This window comes from Biomphalaria glabrata, chromosome 7, assembly GCF_947242115.1.
Source record: "Biomphalaria glabrata chromosome 7, xgBioGlab47.1, whole genome shotgun sequence".
Lineage (NCBI taxonomy): Eukaryota > Metazoa > Mollusca > Gastropoda > Planorbidae > Biomphalaria > Biomphalaria glabrata.
The window spans coordinates 39,200,593-39,218,238 of record NC_074717.1 but is presented as its reverse complement, the minus strand read 5'-3'; the positions used below and the strand labels follow the sequence as shown (position 1 = coordinate 39,218,238).

The 17,646-nt window shown below is 35.6% G+C and overlaps 1 protein-coding gene across 3 annotated transcripts in view; it reads right to left on the bottom strand.

The window, feature by feature from the left end:
- Positions 1 to 4,182: 4,182 nt before the first annotated feature.
- The window catches only part of LOC106071663 (GTP-binding protein RAD-like), a 91,861-nt gene continuing 78,397 nt past the window's right edge, over positions 4,183 to 17,646 (bottom strand). For all 3 annotated transcript variants that reach the window (XM_056035877.1, XM_056035876.1, XM_056035875.1), the window contains 6 exons: positions 16,678 to 16,786; positions 15,392 to 15,535; positions 13,909 to 14,006; positions 11,293 to 11,381; positions 5,332 to 5,524; positions 4,183 to 4,724 (listed from right to left, as the gene is read on the bottom strand). In XM_056035877.1, coding sequence (XP_055891852.1) covers positions 4,456 to 4,724; positions 5,332 to 5,524; positions 11,293 to 11,381; positions 13,909 to 14,006; positions 15,392 to 15,535; positions 16,678 to 16,786 — 902 coding nt within the window. In that variant the 3' untranslated portion in view covers positions 4,183 to 4,455. The remainder of the gene's footprint in view (positions 4,725 to 5,331; positions 5,525 to 11,292; positions 11,382 to 13,908; positions 14,007 to 15,391; positions 15,536 to 16,677; positions 16,787 to 17,646) is intronic.

Genomic DNA, 17,646 nt, shown 5'->3' with positions numbered 1-17,646 from the left:
GGAAGGGATGGAAGAACAAGAGACGTGACACATTATAATGAATATCATTGGCGTGACAGTGGAAGGGATGAAAGAACCAGAGACGTGACACATTATAATGAATATTCTTGGCGTGATAGTGGAAGGGATGGAAGACCCAGAGACGTGACACATTATAATGAATATCATTGGCGTGATAGTGGAAGGGATGGAAGAACCAGAGACGTGACACATTAACGACCTGTGTTTGTAGTGAGTTAGATTTTGTTTAAATTATCATTTCATTTATGTTATTACCATATCTGATTTCAAATGGAAGAGATCTTTTACAAAAGGTTGTCGAGGACCGAGTTCTCCATATTATTACATCGTTTCAATGGACTTGCTGTCATTCAAAGTGACCCGTTCGGTGAATTATCCGGCAAATTGGGTGCCAGCCACTGGGCATTTGCCTGAAGGCACTCTTGCCGGTCAACTCCTGCTAATACTTTAATTCATTCTATCCACATAGCTGTAACGGTTACTTTTGGTACTCAGAAATATCGCAAAATATTTACGGTCTTCTTTAAGATGAGATCCAATCATTTAAACAAATTATTTAACAAACAAAATAGAATCCAGTAGCCCAGAAAGTCAGGCAGTACAGCTCAACCACCCTGTGGTGAAAAAAACTGCCAACTAAAATTATTTTACGTCGAAAAAAAACAAACAAACTTGTATGGAAAAAAAAAAAAGAAAAGCTTGTTAATTATGAACATTAAAATACAATATTCTAACAAAAACGCCAAAAGTCACATATTTATTCTCAGATTTTGTTTTCAAAAAAATGTTATAACATGTACATCAGCAGTGTGGCTCCAATACAATTACTTTTATAGCACATTTCTTTCACGTTTGGCAAAAAGAGTAACTAAAATAGACTAACTTAACAGCACATTCTTTACCAGCTGGAAAATAGGAATTTCGAAAAGTCATTGTGATAGTATCCAACCTGTTAGTAGTCTTAATGGGCTACTAAAATACCCTCTAACGAACAGATATTTTACACCATATTTGCGATTAGATTTACTTAAAGCTTTTATAAGTAGGTGCACATATTTAAAGAAACGTTTAATTAATAAATAATAACAAAAATCAGAAAGCTTTATTCTAAGAACAAAAACCACATGTGTGTGAAGTTTAAAGTAAGAAGTACTAGTAAGAAAAAGATGAATGATTTCATCCCATGTTTTCAAAGTGGCAAAGAATGCTGCTTAAAAGTCCATTAAAAAACAAGTTCACTTTTCCAGGGCTTCTCAAAATAAGAACCATGACAGTCAGAGTAGTTTTCAAAAGCAAATTAGTAAAGGGTTGAGCAAATCTTTTTACAAGTGGACACTCCAAGACCTCTTTTTACTAGATTAGTAAATGCTTCAAAAGAATACTAAAAATAAAATAAATGTCTAAATGACAGTGACATTTCTGTGTTTCTTGGAGAGGATCATGGGAAAAAAAAGTCTTGAGAAGCTATAACTTTACACTATATACAAACATTTGTAATTCAGCAGATCATATACATAGACATTGTTTAAAAAAAATCACGAAAAATCCATGCTATGAATCTGTACAAATATAGAAGTAGATTTATGTGCAATATAATTTCATAGACTTCAGTCCAATGGCTGAAACGGCAAATTATACTAGGGAGACAATGCATAATACACTTTCAGCCTTGAGTTCAGGAAATGTGTAGCAGGAATGATTAAGAGCACACATTGTAAAAAAAAATGTTATAAAGAAATTGCCCATTAAAATTTTTTTTCTAGGAAGCAGGTCCAAGTAAATCAATTCCATTCAAATTAAAGCAGTTTTATAGGACGTAATCATCTTTTTTTTTGAAGTAACGTCTGTATTATATAAGATAAGAAAGGATAAAAATATGCAAACCATTTTTCCACATGAGCAAAAGGAGCATTATCTTTTTAATCATCAAATTTTAAAGTAGCAATACTCCACAGCCCCTAAGCACACTCAATTATTAAAATAATGATTCCGATACATTGGTTAATATGTAGAATACAGCCTTATCAGAGGCATGTTTCAGTGTAGATTTCAGTGAGTAACTACTGGGTCAGGGCCGGCCTTAGGTAATCGGAGTCTTTAGGCAAAGTGAATTTGGTGGCCCCAAATGAAATAGAAACACAAAATAAACACCTTAAAAATAAAATAACGCAATTTCAATTGTTTGGTTAAAACAAGTAATGCTATCAAGTCAAGAAATCTAATAAAGCCCCTCTTTGCATTCTCCACTATTCCTTTGCGTTTTGATGCCCAAGACTCGAAATAACGTTTTCAAATATTCAGCAATCGGAATAACCAAAGGTCTTCTAACATAGGTAGTCTAATCAGTAGACCTAAACATTCCCAAATAAACCATGAGTTATAGTAGAAACTTAGAGCTAGGCTAACAGACATAGAGCTCTTCTATATTAGAGATTTGATTTAAGTTTCACACTTTTTTTCTCGAAAATTTTTTCCCTGTTTAAAGGCCCTAGGCGGCTGCCTAGTTTGCCTATGCCTAAGGCCAACCCTGACTGGGTGGTAAATCCACAAACAAGAGCTTATGTGCACTAAGCTTAGTACATAATCGAAGTTTTAAATAAAACGATGCGGGGGTGGGGAGGGTCGTAAAGAAAGGTGGTTGTATTATATTTGGGGGGGGAGTGAAGCTGTAGAAAGGTCATGTTGAGTGAGATCAATTAGTTAGTAGGTCTGTGAATGTCTTGTGGGTGAAGAGATGAAGCAGACCTCATGACCTTTACATCACTGAGATCAGAAACTAAGGCAAGGGAGGGTGGAGGGCTAACTGCCATTCTCTTTTATAACTGACATCAGGTACACATTGGATTCACAGTGTGGCAGCAACAACAACTAAGGCATAATGCCCTTTTTAGCTGTCATACTATAGGTTGATTGATTGTTGATTTGAGGCACTCATACTATAGGTCTAGGATTTAAATACAAAACCTGCTATCCTCTGACAAAAATTTTTTTTTTCAATCATACTAATAACAAAATTTATTTTGTATCATAAAGTCTCTCACTTTATATAAACCAGAAAGTATGACATAGAAATGCACAAGTGTTAAGTTGTAAGACATTCATGTACATTGTACAATTACTTTGTAGAAATACCAAAACGTCTTTTTTTTTTCACACTGTATTATAGAGAGAATGAGCACAATGGTTGCTTGAATGGCAAAATTAGAATAATAATATTTGTAGCACCACAAATGAGCCGCACTCTAAATAACTTAAATATGTATTTGATTTTCACACTTTTCTCCTGTTACCCTAGATTCAATAATTATTTTAAAAATAGTAGCAGTTTAACAAAATAACAAAAAGGTAGGCCTAACTGATTACAATGTACTGGTCTCATTTAACCATGACCTAAATAAGGGGCAATTTATATTATGAAAAACGTGTTATGTTCAAAGTAAAGTTATAACTACATATTAAGGGAAGCTAACAGGTGCAAACTCCTATGCATATTTTGACATTTCCTCATATTTTATCTAAAAGAAGACCGTTCGTCAAGTTACTATTCAAATAAGATATTTCTAAAATATATTATCTTATCTTATCTACAATGATTCGATCAGGTGGCACAGTCAGAAAATGCTTTCTTTATGACACAATCTATATCTATACAACTGATGCCAGTGCCTATTGCCTATACATTTTTTTCTAGAAAGGCATGAGATACATAGCTTTTGTTTTTCAATATTAAGACAAATTCAATATTAGCCATTAAACATATCTGTTTTTATTATTGTACTGTATTTAGTTGACGCCACATTCAAGAAACTTTTTTTTTTAAATATTGAATGAAGGCTTTACTCTTATTGTATATCTTCACAATCTTATCTTCATGACAACTGGAACTCTTTTAATCACAAAGTTAATTTTTTACAACAGTTTTGGAATATCAGTAAGTATGTTGCTTAAGAGTAAATTATGTTCACTACTAATTAAAATATTTTCATGTTAATTCAAGCGTGGGTAATTAATAATGTCAGAATTCTTATATTTCTTTTTGGACATACTAAATTAATCGGTTGTTCTTTTTAATTGCCAAAGTGGCTACAACTTTCCATTCACAAACGAAACTAAACTAATAACAATAAATTAACATTGTGCCTTGAAAAGCATTTTTTGAGAGAGAGAGAGAAAACAGGGATTTGTTAATTCTAAAAATAATTTTATAATTAATTATCTATTTATCATTAATTTATCAATAAACAATGCATTTATTATTGAAACAGCTAGGCCTGTCTATTGCATTTTTGGCTATACATTAAACAAATCAAATGATGAAATAGATCATCTTCCTTGGCATTTTCATTTTCACTACCATAATAAATGTAGCTGTCTTTTTGTATTGTTCGTAAATAAAATCATCCTTGACTGAGTGCTCCATCGATCAGTCAATGTCTACTGCACAAACAAAGTTTCACAGGATTTTGCTTTTTTGTTGTGAGCCCCAAATATTTTTGAGAAAAACTCCGTGATGGCCTTGCCGGGAGACTTGGAGCGTGATCTCACTTTGCACGGAGCCGGTGGAGCCAGACTATGCGTGGCCCCCGACACGCGTTCTCTAATCTGGCTCAGGATACCCACTAACAGTTCATCAACATGATGGTTCAATGCTGCAGATGTCTCTATATAGCGGCAGTCAAATTTCTTGGCAATTCTTAAGGCATCTATATATAAAAAAAAAACAACATTGTTGAAAATAATATTAAAAATAAATTTAATTTAGTATTTAATTAAATATTGTATAACTAAAGTTTATTTTAATTGTATTGTTTCGGTACATTGACATATATTTTATTTTAATTGTATTGTTTCGGTACATTGACATATATTTTATTTTAATAGTATTGTTTCGGTACATTGACATATATTTTATTTTAATAGTATTGTTTCGGTACATTGACATATATTTTATTTTAATTAAAAAAAAGTGGGACATGGCAAAGGCAAACCATAGTTGGCCCCAAACCAACTTATTGGCTAGTGCAGATTAAATATTATTCTTATAGACACCTTTATTAAAAAAATTAACTGTTACCCATTGCCATTGCCTGATATTAGGAATCGGAGGACCCTGTCCTCTTCAAGCTTTAATATAAATGCACTAATATAATAGATATGATCAACTACCGCCGTGCCACTCATTGAGATATTGTTAAAATTAGAGCTCAATTATTATTTTTTTTTAAATTTAGTTGGCAACAATGACGTTGGATTTAGCGTCTTTGACACTGTTTAGTTTATTGTGAAACTCTCCACTATTCATAGACTCACCATGTCTGGCCACCCTCCTTTGTCTCGCCAAGTCAATTTTATTGCCAACTAAAATGATTGCTTTATGTGTTTTCTGAACCTCTCTCAGCGTCCGAATTGTTTTCACAGCATAGTTGTAGGACGAGGTGTCAGAGACTGAGAAAACAACTACGTAGGCATCTATTGAAAGCTCTTCCTTTAGAATGTCTGGATACTGAGGGATAAAAAATGGATTTTACAAAATATTAAAATGGCAGATTTTCGTTAAAAAATAAGACCAAAAGTCATAATATTTAAAATACTAAACATTGATTAGGGAGGTGCGGTAAAGCACTTTAGAGTCCCGGGTTTAAACCCTGGTGAAGACTGGGATTTTTAATTTCGGGATCTTTAAGGCACTTCTGTGTTCACCCAACTCTAATGCGTACCTAACATTAGTTGGGGAAAAGTAAATAAGGATGTGTGTCGTTGTTCTGACCACATGACACCCTCGTTAACCGTAGGCCACATAATCAGATGACCTATACATCATCTGCTCCACACAAATCGTAAGGTCTGAACATTAATTAGCTAAAAAAAAATAATTAATAAACTATATAGAAAGTGAAATTCTCTTTGCAGTTTGTAAAGCTGTTGGTGTACAGATCTATTTTTTTTTTAACCTCATCATCTGTCTTTTGTATTCCCCATGGGACTTAACTCTCATTTAAAATAAGCCACTCTCCACAATCACTTAGCCTAGCAGTCTTTTAATTGCTTCCAAGCTGTTTCCTACCCTTTCATTATCATCTAGTGCACTGCGTCGCCATGTTCTTTTTGGTCTTCCTATGCGTCTTGTGCCCTAGGGGGTTTTCAATCTAATGTGGAGCTCTGCTGTTGGGTGTGACTAATCCAGCTACACTTTCTAAGATCGGTAGAATCTGTACCTCTATATTTCACTGTCAGCCCATCTCCCGCAGTGTGTAAGTTGTGCTCAATGTTTCAACCCATATAGAACTGCCTTGAGATTTTAGAGTTAAAGACACTTATTTTAGTCTATTTAGAAATAGGGGAAGATTTCCAACTTGGTTTTAGGCGTGTAAATGTCTGACGCGCTAGGTTTATACGACGTTTAATGTCTTCATCTGTTCCACCTGACACGTTGAATACACTCCCAAGGTATAGAAAGCTATCTACTTGCTCCATGCTCTGAGAATCCAGTTGTGTGTCAACATTTTGTTTGTTTTTAGAGGCCCCCCGAAAGTGGAATAGACGCTATTAAATTACAACCTCCACTTGAGCTTGATATCACTTGAGTAGTCAAGCTCTTTTCAATTGAGGTGTACAAATAATATTAGCACAGGCATGTATGCATCACACACACACATATATATATATATATATAATTTTATATGTGACTTCAACCAGACCAACACTCACAGTGCATTGTTAATCTTTGTCAAAAAAACATCAATTTTGCAATATTTTTTTTACATTTAACAAACCAGAGTTTTTATAAAAAGTCTTGCGTAGCTGTTCGTCTAATTGTAGCCTCAAAAATTGTGTTTTTTGTAGCATCTCAGACAAATACGCAGGTTTTAAAACCGATATTCCAGTTTGTGTTTTCTTTTTTCTTTCCGCTGGCAACGCATTATTTACCCTCAAATAATTGACACCAGGAATGTGGAACCGTTTTTCAACTTTCACTCCAGGGAATCACGCTCCATTTCTTAGCCCATACTAGTTATAGTATTTACATTCTTCTTTTTTTTTTTTGTTGGTCTTTTTATTTGAAAAACAGCATTTTTAATGGACTTTCCAGAGTGTTTTAATGTTTATCCATCTTCTTCTGCTCTTATTTTTCTTTTCCATAGTTTCCCAGCTATGACGTAATTATTAAAATGTAGATTTAGATCTGCCATTGTCTTAAACCTGCCAATATGTAGACTAGAACTAGAGCTAGTCCTGGATTCTGGATGTAGTTAATTGTACTTGATCTAGATCTATACCAGTGATACCCAACCTACAGCCGGGGGGCCTATCAGCAGACCCGACCTTATGTGACTGGAGGCATTAGGCGAAGTTTGTTTGTAAAATGTTTTACATGTTTCGGATGTTCCTTCAGAGTTGAAGATAGTTTACTTCCTAGTCCAAACCCCCCGCAGGACGACGGGGGATGGGTTTGAACCCGGGACCATCGATAAATCCAAAAGACAGTAAAGCGCGAAAACAGCACGACCAGGCGGCCCAAAATAAAGTATAGAAATAAAAATTAAGACCGAAAAATATGCAATGAATCAAAAAACCTTCCCGTATCTATATCTAAATCAAGAAATAAGTTTAATTCATATACCGCAATTTCTGTAGTGATCAATTAGCATTCTGATATCATCTTAAAACATATTCATACAGGTATAATAAAAGGATTTTTGAAATTCAAGCGCCAATAGGAAGAGTGTGCTTCATGAAAGATTCATGGTCACCAAACTAGAAATAATACCTGGTCTTCAAACATGTGGAGTTTAACAAGAAGATCTAAACTTAGTGTTACGTCTTCATATTGGATGAGACTCTTTAGACATGAAAACGACAAATCACAGTTTTATAAATACTTTAATCGTTATTAATACTGCAAACACTTTCTTGTTTATATTCCTCCATTTCGGTTCTTCCTTCCTTTCAACACGCAATCACACCATTTCACATTCACACTAAGATGCGCACGTAACATCCCCCCTGTTTAACAAGTTCGATGCACATCGAACGTCCAAAATACAAATCACTGAATATATTATCAGACTATTCCAAGTTAAAAAAAAATCGGTAACATATAAAACCATAATGTAATAACTAAACAAAATCAAACACAATGTCATGTTAATACCAATGCAATTCCAACATGGAATAACAATTATATTCATCACAATAATAACTGTTATTATGAGCAATTGAACCCACTTCTGTTAACATATATCTATAAGTAATCATATTCTATTAATACAACTCCCCACTCATAATTGTATGCCTGTACAAAACACCATCATTCCAGTCGCAATCAAATAGTTAACCAACAAAGTCTATCTTGCTCCATGCATATTGTAACAACAATATTCAATTCATTACACATATATTTATTCATTGTAGAATAGAACAATAATTAGTGTCGATCATTCCTACCTTTTCTAATCATATCAATATAATTCTAACATTATTGACATGCCATCCTTTCCGCTTCCCTCCTTTGCAATGATGTCCCATTGTGATCCTACTACCTAATGATCTAGCTGTACTGTTTTCTAGGCTGCTAATATCACTCTCTTTCCTCGTATACGCCTCTTCACTATTGTACCTTGAATCCTTAATTCTAATTAACTGTTGACACTGTCTTCTAATATGCCCCCTTCTCCCACAATTAAAGCATAAGATGTATGGACTTGTACGTCTATATGTGGGTTTAAATCGCTTTCCCTGTACCACTGATTGCCTTACTTTACTTTGATTTGGACCCATTCCTATTGCATTGCTTTCTACCTTATCTGTTAATTCTTTCTTCTCGTGCTCTCTGCTACCCATGTCATCTGATGTATGAGATCTTATGTCTTCTTCCACATCCCCATTTCTACCTCGCGTAGACTTTATCCCATAATATTTCTTCCAATTCTCAATCTCCCTTACTGAACATATTTTCACCCCATGAATATTCCCAATAATTAAATCTATCTCACCCTGATCTACAACACAAGCTTCCACTGTCCCCTTAAAATACGGTGTGTCTATACTAACTTTAGCAATCGGTTATTGTACAATATTTCCATTAAACATAACACACTTCCTAGATTCGCCTGTATATTCATGGTCTTCCACTAAATTCTTATTCACTCCAATAATAGTGCTACCTGTATCCCTGATGGTCTTGGCTGCCTTGTTCCCTACGAATGTCTGAAAAATCTCCAATGTTCCAGTATCAGATGACAATGATAAGCCTTGCTCTATTCTACCTTTCTCCCAGTCCTTTCTTTCCTGTCTGTTTCCTTGATATCTTCCGTTGCGGCTATCACTTTGTCTTTCATATGTACCACTTCTATACTGTCTATCCTGTGTCTCCCTTGTTCTGTGAGAGTTATTCTGTGTCTCACATGTTCTGTTAAAGGCAACTATTTCTTCTATATCACTGCCTCTAGATAATTTCTTCTCGGGATGTGCCACTTTATAAGCCCTTATCAGTCTTACTATGTCTTCTATGGATTTCGGTTTCCTCTCCAACAGAAATATTTTTAATTCCTCCTGACACTCGTACATCACTTTGTCCAGCATGAGAAATGTCTTAAGACTGTCAAAGGTTTTTTCTACCTCAGCGGTTTCTATCCAGTTATCGAAATGGCTGCTCATTTTGTCCAAGAAGGTCTGCGGGTCATCCTCTGGTTCTATCTCACAATTAACAAACTGTTGGCGATAGAAAGCTTCTGTTTTCCCGAAAGTTCGAAGTAGTTGTTCTTTCACAATGCTGTAGTTACCCTGGTTCATACATATTTTTGAAGGCACCTCCGCTGTAAATGATCTCGACAATAAGAATGTCCATTTGTCTTCAGGGTACTCCAGTTCTCTCATTTCTATTTCGAACCTCTTCAAAAAAATGTCTGTGTCCATTTTGTCTTCGTTGAATATCAAACCTTTATATTTTGCCAGTTTATTCCCTGTAGAGTCACTCTTTCTTTTATCATTCTCTTTTCCTTGGTCTGTTTTTAACTTTTTCTCTGCTGTCTCTTTTTCAAATGCTAATCTTTCTCTTTCAATGGCGACTAATTCATTTTTCTTTTCCCTTTCAATTGCTACTATCTCCTTATCCTTTTCTCTTTCTCTTTTGTCCTCCTTATCTAATCTCTCCTTTTCTTTGTCTCTTTCCATCGCTAATCTCTCCTTTTCTTTTTCCCTTTCTCTTTTGTCCTCCTTATCTAATCTCTCCTTTTCTTTGTCTCTTTCCATCGCTAATCTCTCCTTTTCTTTTTCTCTTTCCATCGCTAATCTCTCCTTTTCTTTTTCTCTTTCCATCGCTAATCTCTCCCTCTCCATCAACCTTTCTTGTACGTATTTTCTTAGTTCTGCCCCTTCAAGCTCCAACAACCTTCCCTCTTCCTTCAACGCTGCTACCTCAGCCTTGTCCGCCATAGTCGATTACTAATAATATCGAATCGAATGTTCTCCTGTCTCTAGATCTAGACTTTACTATCTCTACTGTCTGTTGACAGGAGGACCACTGTGTATAGAGGGATACGTGGGTTTTACCTTTAAGTTGGGCGCCACTTGTTACGTCTTCATATTGGATGAGACTCTTTAGACATGAAAACGACAAATCACAGTTTTATAAATACTTTAATCGTTATTAATACTGCAAACACTTTCTTGTTTATATTCCTCCATTTCGGTTCTTCCTTCCTTTCAACACGCAATCACACCATTTCACATTCACACTAAGATGCGCACGTAACACTTAGTAAACATTCGTAAATGAGCCTCAACGTTGAGACTCAGAGCTAGGCCAGTAGACATAGAGCCACAGAGTTTTGCTTATTTGTACTTTGATTCATGTTTCGCAACTTTGTCTCTAAAAAAAAAATAATCTGTAAGTCCTCTGTGAGGCCCCCACCAATCGAAGGCAATAGAGGGCTGCATAGTTTGCCAACGCCAAAGGATGACCCTGATATCAGGTCCGTGACGCGGTAATCTTATAGCGTAGCCTACGTCACGTGTTTCCGGTCTAAGAAAACGTCTGCCTACATTGCTTGAAATGGATAGAAGAATATGTATTGGATGAGCCCTTGATGTACTAGTAGGCCTATATATATTCCTGGCCAAAAGAGATTGGATATCACTGAGCTATATAGCTAGAAATAAAAAAAAAATGCTTAGGCTAATGTAATATGAAGGCAAGGGGAAGAAACTCGTTTTCGCAAACGCACAGCCATTCGAGTTACATATCCAGGTAATTAGTTGGGGGGATCTCACCTGTTCCTCATCAAGAAAGTGTAGTGTAGACTCCTGTTCATCTAACAAAACGTTCACATTCAGTTCAGGTTCTACCATATCTATCTCAGCTGAGGAGGCGAGGGGGAAATCAGATAAAACAAATGTATGAATTATTTTATTAGTAACAAAAATCTGAACTTTTATGTATTATATTTTATATTAAAGAAGATAATTCGTATCAATATCTTTTAAGGGCTTGTTAACGAAAATTGTCCTTTTGTGTTATGGAGTGTGTGTGTGTGTTTGTTTTCTGATGTAACCATTAGCAAGACTTACAAGACCATTAGCCTTCAGAGGAAGAAAAAAGGGGGGGGGATGAACCAAGAAGAAAAGATAAAAAAGTTGAACTCGGAAACGGAAGTCGTGTGTTTATTGTATTGAAAGCAGAGGTTTTGAAGTGAATTGAAATGTTGATTTTATTCGTTCGAAATATTCTCATTTCATTAGTAATTTCTTACATCTCTGTATTGAAATAGATGTATAGGCCATATCTGGAAAATAGATTCAAGCTTATTATTTTTTTTAAAGTTTTACTGAACTTTATTCAAGTTGATGTAACAAATTAATTAATAGGCTACGCCTACAAGGGGATTATGAGTGTGACTTTATAAATTTTATTTTTCCTTTGAGATTTTCTTTTTGGTTTGAAAAATACTAGATTTTATTTTATCTTATAAATTACAGACGTTATTTAAAAAAAGAAGTTAATTGAGTCCTAGGAATTTCATGTGTCAACGTAGTCATGCATGTTAATCAGTGACTTAAAGTCTGCTAAGTCGCTTGTTCTCCTGGCTGATTCAGGCAACCCATTCCATGCTCTAACAGTAAGACTGCCACGCTATGGACTGAAATTTAAATATGCTTAAACTTCCGTGGTGCTTACAATGCACATTGAACAGCTGAACAGGAAGACAACATGAACTAAATAGTACACCCCCCCCCACACCTCCTCCTACATTATGAAAGAACGATAATCACGTACTTCTCGTCTGCTAACTAGGATGCATAAAAAGCCTTTCAAAGACAGCTCTAAAAAAAAAACCAAAAAACCTGCTAAATCTGAAAACCTTTGCGCAGTTTTGCAAGGAAATATCTTGAGTTAGGCCCCCCTATTTGTGGGATTCGTGGTCGATCGAGAAGTTAAGTACGCTTGAGCTTGGTTTGGCGACCTATGGAAGGGGCTCGAGGTTCGACACCCGACTCGAGCAGAGTTGTGTTTGAGCGCCTAAAGGCAACACGGAAAAACCTTCTCCCAGATAACCCCTACCCTCACTGGTCCACAAATGAAATTGGACCATAGCGCTCTGATACTATAAGCATGAAAGTAGCGCTATATAAAAGCTATCATTTATTTATTTTATTGTCTCCTCAATTGCAACAGTCATCTAGCTTTAGGACTAGCTATTTACAATGTTACAGTTTCGAAAGAATGGGTTGCCTGAGCTAGCCAGGAAAACCAGTGACTTGGCAGAATTTAAGTCATTGGTTAATATGCATGACTGAATGCATGACGCGTAGGACGTAACCATCTTCTTTTTTGAAGTAACGTCTTTATTATATAAGATAAGATAAGAAGAAAGACAAAAAGTCTCAACGTTTATAAATTGCAAACGTTTAAAATTTTAGGACCTGGAAACTAGGAACATGATTTTTTAAAAAAATAATTAATTTGATGAGAAACGGCTTTAAAAAAAAAGAAGTATACTAATAAGGTAAACCTTCACATCAGTTTACGAAACTATAGACTAGAAGACATTCCGCTTATCTGTTGTCAAAATATATTTTAGGATGAAGCAATAACTATTAATCTTGTTAAATTTGAAAAGTTTTCATGATGTGGACCATCTAGCTAAGTCGATACTCACCCCCCTCCCCCTCACTTGTCCACATTCAGGTCACCCACCCAACTTTAATTTTATTTAGACGTCATATGTGGATGATCCCGGATGATCATTACTTATGGAGTTGATACTGTGTTTAATGGTTGCTATAGAAACTACGATGACGATACCATAGGATGAGAAAGAGAGAAAACGAAAGGTGAGGGAAAATAGAAAGAATGAATATGACAGAGAGAGACAGAGCTAGTGAATGTGTGTGTGTGTGTGTGTGTTTGTGAAAGAGAGAGAGAGACATTAAAATTAAGAGAGATGGTATGTGTGATTTTGTGCGTGTGTGAGAGAGAGAAAGAGAGAGCAATAGAAGAGGAAGGAACATGTCTCCAATGTGGAAGAGAAATAAAAAAGTAGAATAGAGGAAAACAGAGAAATAGAAAGATATGCCTAACTTTCAAACAAAACCGATCGATTAGTTTGGACTTTGAAGAAAAGAGAAAACCAATGAGACATAATAAGAAAGATCTAAACAACATACAAATGTGTATGTGAATCTAGGTGGAAGCAGAGAAGAAAGGAAAGTGGAAAAAGTACAAGCAGAGAAAAAAAAAGAGAGAGAGAGATTCCTTACATACAGATCTGTCAAGAGCTTACTTTTTCTCCGTGTTACTACAGTTACTATTCCTGATCATGTTAAGAGTTCTCTGCCCGTGTTACCATGGCAATGTCTAGTTACAGTTACTACACACTATACACTCACGTGTAGGTGACTCAATGTACGTTCCTTTGTACTCTGATGTCATAAACTGTCTCGTCAAGGCTGTTTTCCCAACCCCGGATGCCCCCATCATAAGGACTCTGTGAAGCATAAGAAGTCACGCCAGTTAAGGACACAGGAAAATGACAACCGGAAACCATGACATAGGCTAAGCAGGTGATTATTTCATTTTGAATGAACTCTAAGCTATAAAATTTAGATGACATAATGTCTACATTCTCATTATTTAGAAAAAGTCATGGACACTATTGGAATGCTGTAAATCAGTTAATAGGATTTGTACATTAAAAAACATCAAATCAATGAATGTTGCTTGCAAAAAAGGAAATTATTTTAACTCTTTCTCTCCGTAATTATTTACCACATTCTGGTGGAATCAACGTTGGTATCGTCAGTTAGGAGAGAAAGAGTTAATGTTAGGTATGCTTTTTTTTTTAACGGAAGTTTTAAACTACCATATTTCCAACTGTTTTCATTCTTATGGCCTCCTTCAGTCGCAAAGCGACTATGGATAATCTCATCAAAAAGGGATGAATGCCTGGGCATTAGCTGTGTTCGGAACAATATCGCCCACACATCAGTGCCCCCTTCTCCACACAGTTGATGTATCCAAAGGAACGAGTAGGGACGATACAGTTTGGGATCAGCGGCATCGCAGACTCTGCCAGACTGTAGCACTGGGTGCTGCAAACTGCCTAAGCCTCGCCGCCTCCTGATGTTTCCTCAGGGTTGACTCCCGAAGTCTTTCCCATGATTGGGTAAAGCTGCAAGGCAACAGAGGTTTGAATTAAGTTTTTCCTTCTTCTAGGTGGGTAGCCAGACATGGCTAACGAGCCCCTCCTGCCCGAAGCTTACTGGTTTAGGGGCCAGCAACTTGCCTTCGCCCCTGTTAGTGAAAATAGTTCCGCCGGAATCAAGATCCGAGCCACGCTTGAAGGCCAGGGTTTGGACTGGTTGTCAGAGGCTATTTGAGACGCATGCCATTAGGAAGCATTTTATGGGTAGTGGAGTGCTTACATCCATTACCACTTCCGGCAATGACAACTTTGCGGAACCCGTTTTCACTCTAAAAATAACTGAAAACACATACACACACACACAAAGAATTTTATCCACGTCCCCCCAAATCGGAACCTGAAATTTTCTTTTCTCTTACAGTAACTACCTGATAGAATTAAAATATTTTTTTTCGTCGAAAAAACAAAAACGAAAAGTGAACATTTTCTTACGAAAGAGGCGAATCCATTAATAGCAAGCCATTGGTGTATCCGGTGCTGTATAGAATACGGAAGTATTGATATACATTTCAAAACCATGTGCTTTGTACTCATTTGTTATGCACTCTTTGGTGCCGTAGAATCAGATTATAAATCAAATTCGCACAAAAAAGCATATTTCTGTGAATATGAAAATCGACAATAATTTAACCCTTTAATTTCATACTCTAAGCAGAAAACCCACTAACCTATATACAGGAAGGTCACTTGGATGGATAACAATTTGAATTTCTTCACTGTTGGGTCCACTTTCATCGGACACACAGCTGGACTTTCTCGGCAACTTGTTCGAGCCATCTGGTATAGAGCCTGCACTCCCTGAGGACCTGAGACTGAAAAAACACACAAGGCGATTCTTTTTGAATGACAACTGAATAGAAAATGATCTCAAGAGTGAAAGAAATACTCCTCTAGAATTTACATTGCCAGCATGCTCGAGGCCTTAATCTACTTTGAGGTCAATATTAAGTTAGTGCTGAAAAGAGATCTAGAGAGAGAGACCTAGTAAATAGTAAATTTCTCCTTTCAGACTTTATAATGTATAGGGCAGATGATGTAAAGGTAATCTGATTCTGTGTCATACGGTTAACGAGGGTGTCATGATTCCAGCACAACGAACAACCGCCTTTACTTTTCCCCATCTAATGTCAGGTATCCCTCTCTCTCTCTCTCTCTCTCTCTCTAAATATAAAACAACAAACAACCATAAAACACTTAAAGATCTAAAAGACCTTCATATTCACTGCTTTAGATTCGTTTTAAATTTAGAATACACTTCGATCCAGTCCTAATGAATAGTGCTTTAAGTGCTCAAGACTTCATACCCATATTACGTAATTTCGAAAACAAAAAAAAAGAAGAAAATATCAATATGGTTTAATTACTTGCTTTTGTTTCTTTTGACTATGTCTAGATCAACATGTGAAAAATAAATGAAAAGGAAATGTATTAAATATTTAAACTCTTTATCTAGTAAGACAAAGTGAGATTTTGTTGATTTATTTGTCAAGCCATCTTTAATAGAAAAAATAAATGAAAAGGAAATGTATAGATTCAAAGAATAAAAGAAAATATTTTTTTTTGCTATTTAAAAAAAGGAAATACTTTTTCTTTTGCTATCTAATGTTTGTATATCAGATTAATAAAAACTTATACGAAATAGCGGATAAAAATTGTTTTGGAGAAAATTAAACGCTGCCATTTCGATTCTAAAAGTGTTTAGTTGTTCTGGGCACATAGTAAGTAATAACAGGCTAACTATTCTATTTTTTGTCAAGCCCAATTGGGAGAATTAGTGTGGGAGTGTTGACTTAATCAGCTAGGGCTTTTGTAACTATATATAATATATATAAAGATATTCATAGATGTGTTTGCTGGAACTATGAGAGAAATTCTTTAATTCTTTTTAGACTTTAAGCTGCATCACTTTAAAAAAAAACCCATTACAAATACAATCATACGGTCATTTGCCTACCTATTTGTTGATTTCTTGAATGAGTCACCATGATTAATTAATCCTTTGGATGTAGTTTTGAAGGACCGAACTCTTTGTATCCCAGAATGCTCTGGTTGTAAAAACTGATCTGTGGAACGTGAAGAACAGATAGTTTGAATAGATTAAAATCTTTACCATAAATATGAATCGGAACAAAGAAGCCAGGTAACCTTCGCTACCGATTCCTTTGACCAAGAACATTAATACGAAATAGGAGGGAAACGCGGGTTCTCGAATTCAAAGCAATCTAAAGGGTCTTAGGTAAAGTGGATATGTATGGGTTACAACAATATTAACATCAATATTTCATCAAAGATTTTATGATCACAAGTGATGGTAACGTGAAGTTTCAAAGGTTCTAAAATGAAAAGCCTTTAGGGGGTTCAGAGTCTAAAAGTCTACAGGGGTTCTAACATTAAAGGTGTATAAGGGTTAAAAAAAATTAGAAGTCTGTAAATTTGTCATAACCTACTACCTAATGTCTATAGGTACCTATTTGGTGCGAATAATCACAAGAAGCTTTAATTTATTTTGACACGCCTTTAATATTTCCGTGCCTTCTTTATTTCAGCAAAATTTTGACTTCTGCTCCACAAACACTTACACGCTCAAAGGTAATAATTGCCGTCGAAATCTCTTGGAAATTCATACATCCAGAGAGCTAAACAGCTCAAAGAAACCGAAAAGTCTCATTATAAGCTTCCTAATAATTAAGTATACGTAGACCTCATTGGTACAACTAGGTGGATTTGTAGGCAAAGAAAACCAAAATCGAATAACTCTGAAAGGCATCCGCGCCCTTTAGATGTTTTAGGGCTTAGAGAGTAGCGTAGCATAGTCTAAATATAGAAATGAGAACTTAAGCATAGAAACATTAGAAATAGTCACGTGACATACAATAGTACTACGTTTAAAGTAGAGCGAAGACAAGTGAGAATGCTTGTGTGC